The sequence below is a fragment of the Penaeus vannamei genome, chromosome 18 (assembly GCF_042767895.1).
Source record: "Penaeus vannamei isolate JL-2024 chromosome 18, ASM4276789v1, whole genome shotgun sequence".
NCBI classification, from domain to species: domain Eukaryota; kingdom Metazoa; phylum Arthropoda; class Malacostraca; order Decapoda; family Penaeidae; genus Penaeus; species Penaeus vannamei.
In genome coordinates this window covers 37,111,850-37,121,849 of record NC_091566.1, presented here as the reverse complement: position 1 = coordinate 37,121,849, position 10,000 = coordinate 37,111,850, and the positions used below count along the sequence as shown (strand labels likewise).

The following is a 10,000-nucleotide window of genomic DNA, read 5'->3' as shown; positions in this document are numbered from 1 at the left end:
CTGTCTCTCTCTCTCTTTCACTCTCTCTCTCTCTTTTTCACTCTCTCTCTGTCTGTCTGTCTCTCCCTCTCTCTCTTAGCAGTTCCAATAGTGTCTGTAGTCTCTCTCACTCTCTGGCTCTGTCTCTCTGTCTCTGTCTCTCTGTCTCTCTGTCTCTCTGTCTCTCTGTCTCTCTGTCTCTGTCTCTGTCTCTGTCTCTCTCTCTCTCTCTCTCTCTCTCTCTCTCTCTCTCCCTCTCTCTCTTTCTCCATCTCTCCCTCCCTCTCTCTCTCTCTCTCTCTCCCTCTCCCTCTCTCTCTCCCTTTTTTCTCTCGCAATTTTAACTAACTGGTTGTTTGTTTGCATTACGGATATTACTTCTTAAAGTGATGTAGAAGCTGACTATTAAAATCCAGTAAGATTCCGTTGATTCATTTGCCTCTTGCATTCCTTGCTAGATTGAAACCTGTCGCATCAGCTGTTTGCCTTCATCAAGAAATGGTACTCATGTTTTTGTCCTTTACATTGGCTATTTCTGACATCACATTTATTAGGATTTTGTTACTTGTATGCTGGTATAGGGAATGATAGGTAGGCGTCCTACAAAGTTATATCTCTCTCCTCCTTCTCCTTCTCCTTCTCCTTCTCCTTCTCCTTCTCCTTCTCCTTCTCCTTCTCCTTCTCCTTCTCCTTCTCCTTCTCCTTCTCCTTCTCCTTCTCCTTCTCCTTCTCAATCTCCTTCTCAATCTCCTTCTCAATCTCCTTCTCAATCTCCTTCTCAATCTCCTTCTCAATCTCCTTCTCAATCTCCTTCTCAATCTCCTTCTCAATCTCCTTCTCAATCTCCTTCTCAATCTCCTTCTCAATCTCCTTCTCAATCTCCTTCTCAATCTCCTTCTCAATCTCCTTCTCAATCTCCTTCTCAATCTCCTTCTCAATCTCCTTCTCAATCTCCTTCTCAATCTCCTTCTCAATCTCCTTCTCAATCTCCTTCTCAATCTCCTTCTCAATCTCCTTCTCAATCTCCTTCTCAATCTCCTTCTCAATCTCCTTCTCAATCTCCTTCTCAATCTCCTTCTCAATCTCCTTCTCAATCTCCTTCTCAATCTCCTTCTCAATCTCCTTCTCAATCTCCTTCTCAATCTCCTTCTCAATCTCCTTCTCAATCTCCTTCTCCTTCTCCTTCTCCTTCTCCTTCTCCTTCTCCTTCTCCTTCTCCTTCTCCTTCTCCTTCTCCTTCTCCTTCTCCTTCTCCTTCTCCTTCTCCTTCTCCTTCTCCTTCTCCTTCTCCTTTTCCTTCTCCTTTTCCCTCTCCCTCTCCCTCTCCCTCTCCCTCTCCCTCTCCCTCTCCCTCTCCCTCTCCCTCTCCCTCTCCCTCTCCCTCTCCCTCTCCCTCTCCCTCTCCCTATCTCTATCTCTATCTCTATCTCTATCTCTATCTCTCTCTCTCTCTCTCTCTCTCTCTCTCTCTCTCTCTTTCTCTTTCTCTTTCTCTTTCTCTTTCTCTTTCTCTTTCTCTTTCTCTTTCTCTTTCTCTCTCTCTCTCTCTCTCTCTCTCTCTCTCTCTCTCTCTCTCTCTCTCTCTCTCATCTTATAATTATTATAATTATCCGGATTGGTATCAAAATCAATGCGTTTAATTAGTATTATTTTTACCTCTTTACAGTTATTATAATCATCATCATGAAGAGAAACAGGAAAGCAGTGAACCCGAATTTTTTTTTTACTCGTAAGTACTCATATATCTTTTTTATATCGTTACTGTCAATTTATATTTATCAACATTGTCATCCTTACTGCCTATTATTCTTAAAATCATTATCATCACTGGTACGGCTGTTGGTTTATCATTATCATTATATCATTACTATACAGGTTGTCCTTGTTTGTTTTTGTTTTTTATTATTACATGAAAAACAGAGAAAATTGTCTTCGCCCGGAATCGAACTCGGAACACCACAAAAATTGTACATATTTGGAGAAGTTTATAGAAATAAACAATAAGTTTACTTATTTATTTATATATTCAGTTGTATTTTTTATTTGTTTTTGTGTATCTATTGAGTTGTGTGTTTACTTATATGCTTCGATTTGTTTTGGCAAGTATTCTAGGGAAAGTAGTAGATATGCGCATAAATTTGTATTTTCAGAAAGCCAAAAAATGTACGTTTCAATTAGAATTCTATTCTATTACCGCAAGCCTCTCTCATAAATCGAAAATAAACTAATATGTGATCCCCACTTGTTATTTTACATAATTTGTTCTTAATCTCAATTTTTAGAAAACTATTGTATCAAGGATAGCACCACGTCCTCTAGAAGTTGATATGCAGGCAAATGAAGAGACATATCGGCGTGGTATGTAGCATGTACCGACTAATATCACACAAAACCACCTCGTCATGAAAATGAAGTAATTTCATTGTTTTTATTTGATTAAGATAGTGGTTTATGGTATATTTCGGTTTAAAATTGAACTACTTTGCACCGTCGCACATATTCTGTATTTTGCTCTTTTTATTCAGTAAAGTATAAATAAAGTTTCAGTTGAAACGTCTCACCATATAAATTCAGTAGATTTCGTTAATTATAGATCAATTGAAGGAAAACAAATGTTCTTTCCATATACAAAACCACTCGAGTTGTACAGTATTGGTATAAATCGAACTAGCGTACATTACGTCACATTCGAGACATGCTGCCCCGTGTTCAGCTCTCTTTTCCTCGAATGATCAAAGAAAGCATTAACTCGGGTAAGTTTTCAACGATCACGATGATTTCGGGTATTGATGGATTTCACTTACCCTCTTGTAACAAATTGTACCTTGTATATGTTGGAAAACTTAATCTGAGAACTTGATTCTGGCGGATATGTTAACAAATAATATAAGTGGGTCTTATCTCTCACTTTACGTGTCACATATAAATAAGTGAGGTTATTAAAAGATGAATATAAACACATACACACACACACACACACAAAACAATTTGGATTTAGAAACAAACAACTACTCCACAAATCAGTTTTGCCAATGATATAGGCCGTAGAAGCAATCAACATCTGGATCTTAATATCTGATAAATACATACTACTACTTATTGAATTGCAACAACCGAGTGCCAGATTCTTAACAATGCTACTGATTGAAGGTTGAAAAGCAAACACTGGAGGTAGCAACCGGAGACTGGAGTGTCTGGATTTAGAATGGGAGGGGGTAGTAGTCGCAGCAGTGTTCAGAATCGTGATCAAAGGAGAGCCAGGGGTTGAGTAGCCGGAAAAGTTGCTGTCATTAGGGATAGTTGATAAAGGGGCAAGCCTAATTGACCCTAACAGAGGTACATACTCATTACTGGCCCTGATAAGCCTGGAGTATGAGGGAAAGAGATATGGTTCACCTCTCAGGGCTAAGTGCGAGATAACTAATTGGGAATAAATGCCCATGGCTCCCTGAGGCCATTCAGGATTGACCCCAAGTCAGCCTTTGATCCTTTCAAGTTGGCTCTCACATCTTCGGAAGTGGACAAAGGGGTTGGAAAAGGAGGAGAAAGCTAAGGACTGAGGCCCAAGGTAAGGGAAAGGGAGATCCTGGATGTAAGTGATTGATTATGATCATTTTTCATGTTTCTTGATCATTCCTACATTGTTATATTTTTCCTTCATATTTCTGCATTATCTGCCTCTATTTATCTGAAAAGGTCTTATTTATGGGAAATTCTAGTCAAATAACCAGAATTACTATTTCTAGCATCAGTTTTCATTAAGATTGTAACTATGATCATTTAATACTTTAACATTCTTCTCTGTTATAAAGAATGGTGTGGTTATAATAACTGACTTTAACCATGCCCAAATAGACCTTTTTGCAGTAGTATTAGATCACCAAGTTGTTTTAAAAATATGGTGATAGCAAAAAAAAAATATATATATATATAAAATAAATAGATAAAATAAAAATAAAATGCAAACATGAGTGACAGTGATATTTTTTTTCTTCTAAATTCTGATATGGAAAGTGTTCATCCTTTTATAATTAAATAGCTATGAACAAAACAGAAAACTTTTTTTGTGAGATGTAAAATAATACACTTAAGTTTTCAAATGCAAATGAAATGAAGTACTTACAAATTACAATGAAAAATATTTACATTTTCTTTTCAGCATTACAATAAAAGGTTAAAGATGCAAGTATTAATAGCAGACATTTTATTTTTACCACACTGGAGTACAGACAAGCTTAGTCATACGTAATCACAATAAAAAAGCTGACCTTATATTAACACACGGGTAGGGGCAGACACAGCTACATTAGGTTTATATAAATGCTCTCATCATTCATTGTACATGAAAAGAAAACAGGGTTGTCTACTTCTATTTTTTTTCTAAATATGTAGTAAAATAAGTTCATAATAAGGAATGTTATACAGATTGTGGATAACAAAACAGATAAGATAGACAGTGTCTATGTAGTTGTTGTTTTTCCTCTAGTGGTAAGTGAGAGCTCTGCTTTTGATACAGAAGATCACTCTCGCCATTAAATGCTACACACATTATAATCCTCAAGCACAGCCAAAACTCTCACATAGCAATTGATGTTAAAATGTTTACATTAATATATTTACAACTTTTTTCAAGCAGAAAGCAGTGTCTGTGGATAAGAATAAGAAAAAAAAATATCCAATACTATCATGGGTAGTGTGCCCGCCCATATGATATCAACCACGTGCTGTCTTATGCAAAAATGGTGAGCCATACAGCAGTCAAATTCTTAAATGGCACTTGAGCAGAGGTAAGTACTTGAATGTTATATTACTGATTAAGTTACTGTTTGCTGGCTTTACAGTAAATAACTAGGTAAACATTTGGGAGTGAAATTACTTTCAAAACCTGTGTAAGGTCTATATTATTTTTAATATCTTAAAAAAATGATGAATGGCATTGCAGAATTGGGAATATAGCCAGTATAGAAAGTAATATCCAAAGGGTGCTATAAAGTAGATTTCAATAAATAAGACATTTCTTTCACCTAAGTGTCATTTCAGAATTTGCAATACTCCTCTGTCACAAGAGCCCTGTCACATTTGATGCAACTTGAACTCTAAGACACAGTTATGGAAAAGGTGTGACGTGATGACAGTCACGATCCCAAGCATGGGTGCAGTAATGACAACATACTGACTCTTAGAACAACCATAGTCAAGGGTCATGACTGGGCATCCAATCACAATTTAGAGTTGAGTGTTCAGACCATTGACCCAGTATGTATATGTTGTCATATCAACTGGGCAAATATCATCCTATTATCATTAAAATACAGAACTACTGTGTAAGAATTCAGTTTATACTTATCTAGTTAAGGCATTTGCCCAGGTTGATATGACACAACCATGAAAAAACTATTCAAAGAAACTCTTCATAAGCTCCGTCAATCTTAGAGAGCAAACAATTAAAATGTTTGTACAGTCACTGGTAATTAAGAATTGAAAATATCAATTATATACTAAAGTGCACTGATTTTAATTATCTAAAAATTAAAATTTGGTCCATTATAAATCTCAAAATATTAACCATAAGCCATTTTGTCGACTCTACATTGCACCTAATCATATGCAATACATTTTCTACTGTAAGAAAACAAACAACAAAATTTCTTTAATTCTGGGTAGTGTTGATATTCAGCCAAGAGCAATATGTAAAAATTATTTGCAAAATGTCCATATATCAAATTCACTTAGCAACTGAGATGAATTACAGTACTTTAAAATGGGCATCACACATCTCAGTTTCATAATTGGCTATGCTATATGACTAGGCCTAGTTGAAAGTTTTCCTGGAGACGATGCAATGTAGTGTTAGCTGCAAGCCACTGGATTGCCTAATTTTTATTCCCTTTTCCTTGAGGTATAAAAAGAACCAAAATATAATTACATACATACAGGCAATACCAAGTGCACAGTATCCACAGGAATAACTTGTCCCAGACATCAAATCCAAAGATTGCGATTAATTTGTGAACATTAAAGTATTATCCTTTACATGATAAGGCTATGATCAGCACAGCAAAGATGGCAAAGTCTTCCATGCACACATTTAAAATCATTATATATATATTTTTTACCTTGCAGTGTAAAACAAAAAATACTGCCTGACTTCTTTCCATGACCATTCGATGAACTATATAATATTCATAAAAAGGGAGGAGTCTAAAATATGACTATTTTGCTGATGCTTTCACAATATGAGAATCACATAACTCTTCCATCAGTACATATATGAACATGAAGTTTCTTGCACACAAGTAATGCTGGATTATAACAGGCATTCACATTTACTACTGACCCTCATTCTAAACATTATTTCTCTAAATTTACCATATGCAGTCACAAATAGGACGTCAATAAGAAGTCATTTTGTTACTACTCATTATTCTACTCTCAAAATAGTTCATGGTACCTGAAAACCAGAGAATAAGAGTCCACACGCTGCTAATATATTTCTAGTGATGAATTAATCCTAGCCTCTTTGTCTATGCATCATTCACTTTCTTTGGCAAACTTCAACCCATTGCAATTATTCTTGAAATGCCTTTTCTCATTCTCGTTTAATTTTCTTTTCCATATTGCAGCTTAAATGTCCTTTATTACAAGTAGTAAAATTATTACTCACGCACTCCTCAAAGTTTTACAAATCTTCTAGCCTGTCTATTTAAGTGTAAATATGAAGACTAGTAGAAGACAAAGGTCTACACTGGGGAATCCTTTGTTACACTACTCTTGGACTCGCTCTTTTTCAGCTTCTCCTCTTCCTCCTTTTGCTCCTCCTTCAGTATCTCTTCTTTGTCATCCTTTTCGCTGTGGAAACAGAGCAGTAGCATAAGTATCACCAAAATGTTGAGATTTCAAATCTTTTAAATTTCATGCAAACTGAATTTAGATCAAATTTAAAGAGGAAGACTGAATTTTTAAAAGAATCATTCCAAAAAAAAAAAAAAATTCAAAACAAGTTACTGGATTTAAAATGTAGAGAAAAAAATATGTAATTCACTGGATTAAAATAAAATAAAAGTTACAAACCACCAAGAAATTTTGTTGTAAGTACCAACCTAAAAACAGAAGCCATCCTAACTCTACCCCATTAGCATGCAAGCAATTAGATGATAGTTGGTTGTTTGTATGACCGTTGGCTGGAATCTGTGCTTAACAAGCTCCCAAGAGATCTTGCAGATGACAATGATTGCGGACTGTATGTTGTCGAGCTCTGGCAGTCTTGTTGGGAGGGATAGTGAGCAGCATCTAGATTATCCATGCTCTGACTGTGTTTCTGCTGCTGAGGACGTTCACGAAAGTGTAGAGTTGTTACTGTTTTTAGAGGTTTCTTGTCCTCTTTATTTTCAGTGGAAGGTGGTGGGGCTGGTGGTGGTACTGAAGGCCGAATAGATGGTGGGACATGATTTTGTGTTGAAGCATCAGGACTGAATTTGTGGCCTGATGGTTGTCCTAGTAACCTAGACATGAGTTTAGGTTCAACTTTACCAGCAACAGGTCTCCTTGCTGAACTTGGTGACACTGGATCATCATAGGGTGCAATTTCATATGCAGTTTTAGGTTTTGCATCATAATGAGGACTCTGAACTGGTTGATACAAAGTACTTAATGAGCTCTGACTTGGGGATCTCCTAGGACTATTTATTGTCTCATATATACCAGACTGACTGGAATTACTCGATAGCATTGGCCTTCCTATCCCATTTTCCAATGACATGTTGTAGGGAGGTCTTGGTGCCTGATTCAGAGCCTCTCTGCTCGCTGACATGTTGTAGGGAGGTCTTGGTGCCTGATTCAGAGCCTCTCTGCTAGCTGACATGTTGTAGGGAGGTCTTGGTGCCTGATTCAGAGCCTCTCTGCTTGCTGACATGTTGTAGGGAGGTCTTGGTGCCTGATTCAGAGCCTCTCTGCTCGCTGGCATGTTGTAGGGAGGTCTTGGTGCCTGATTCAGAGCCTCTCTGCTCGCTGACATGTTGTAGGGAGGTCTTGGTGCCTGATTCAGAGCCTCTCTGCTCGCTGACATGTTGTAGGGAGGTCTTGGTGCCTGATTCAGAGCCTCTCTGCTCGCTGACATGTTGTAGGGAGGTCTTGGTGCCTGATTCAGAGCCTCTCTGCTCGCTGACATGTTGTAGGGAGGTCTTGGTGCCTGATTCAGAGCCTCTCTACTTGCTGACATGTTGTAGGGAGGTCTTGGTTCTTGATTTAGTGCCTCTCTGCTCGCTGACATGTTGTAGGGAGGTCTTTGTGCCCGATTCAGAGCCTCTCTGCTTGCTGCCGTATTGTGTGAAGTTCCTCGTCCTCCATAATAAGAGGGCTGTTCTTCATAAAATGTACCTGTAGAAGATTCTTGTACATGATCAAGAAGTCTGTCATGACTTTGAGACTGTCTCCCTAAAGTCAGCTGTGTACCTGGATTCCTCATTGGCAATGGAGGTCTTGATTTAGGGGTTTCTGGAGAATGAACTGGAGGACGTGCCTGTTGCACCAGGAAAGGAACATCATAAATAGAGTCACTGGAAGTCTCATGGTCAAGAATTGGAGTGCTACTGGAACTCTTCATTGAGCTAGCTGTTCTGAAGACTGGATTCTCAAGTGCCAGTGCCATACTGCAAGGCCGACCACTTGGACCATAGGCACCCTGGTTCTGGCTGTTGCTTTTCATTATGGCTTTCACAATATGAGGCTGTCTGGGATGGACATTTTGACTTCTCTCATATTCCCCATTTTGGTTCATGAATTGCATGTTAATTGAAGTAGGATTATGTTGGCTGTATGCTTGTTGCCTTCGCTGTCTTTGATCTTGATCATTAAGTGTCTTGACATCCACTTCATTCACTTGTACTTTGGATTTCCTGTTAGAGCCTCTTCTGAAAGTTTGGCAAATAGTGGAAATGAAGTTCAGCTAATGCTATTCCTTCTAATTCTTATACAGAAAAATTACTTGAAAATGGAAAGAAGAGCCATAAGTAACTTTTGCATGAAGAGAAGTTCAGCTTTTGACTATATGATACAGGAGATGTGTTAGATTAAGTCTGAGAAAAATTACAATAGTCATGTTATTACTTGCTCACTAAAAAAAATGTTTAATATCTATCTTTCAGTCAAATAGCATGTATCTAAACCTCCAAAATCCAGTTTTCACATGTGTAATAATCAAACTTGCACATTAATATATCCATTATATGAGATAATAAGACTGCAGGCTACCTATAAAATTAAAAGTACACTAGCATATTTCAATTTCAATCACAGAAGCAAAATGACATCTACTCTATGCCAAACATGAGCCTAATCTGAAATGCTTCCCATTATCTTGAGAGATAATAAAAGGGTTTACAGGATTATTGCAACAAAGATTCTGTAACACTACTAGAGAATCCAATGATAGCAATAGGTACGTTCCGAGATAAATAAACTACAGCTTCAGTCAAAAGTTCCTTCAACACAAAGTTGAAATAAAAGAAGAATATACTTAGTTCTTGCTGAATATCTATTTAAAATTTCAATAGCACTGCAAACAAGATGTCTGTAGCCATTCAAGATAAGAGAAAGGTCTTCAATCATGTGTTAAAAAGTTTTCTTAAACACCTATAATAAGAGTATCCATTACAAAAAAAAGAAAAAAAAAGAAAAAAAGAAAAAAAAAGACAACATGGAATATTTGCGTGTTCTTAGAGCTAGATATGATAAGGAACTTCCAACTTGTACTATACATTTAATAAATATACTTTTGCAGTTACAAGAAAAAATACTTTTGAATTCAATTTCTGGTGGCATTTGCTACTGAGGTTATATATCATCTATAAAATAAAAAATATATATTTACTCACTTGATTTTACTTGGAACTGCTAAAGTTATGCTTCCATAAAAAATGTTTAACTCCACAATTTTCAGTGATAAAAGATAATCAGAAGGAAAAGAAGTTGGAAAAATACACAGTGGCTATATAACACTTCAATAATCCCACATAAAATATTT

General features: G+C 36.9%; 1 protein-coding gene across 1 annotated transcript in view; it reads right to left on the bottom strand.

Moving 5' to 3' along the window:
• Nucleotides 1-4,168: 4,168 nt before the first annotated feature.
• The window catches only part of Fas2 (fasciclin 2), a gene marked incomplete at its 5' end in the record, with an annotated part of 30,793 nt that continues 24,961 nt past the window's right edge, over nucleotides 4,169-10,000 (bottom strand). The window contains 2 exon segments of the mRNA XM_070133259.1: nucleotides 4,169-6,828; nucleotides 7,080-8,888. Of these exon segments, the coding sequence (XP_069989360.1) occupies nucleotides 7,127-8,888 (1,762 nt within the window).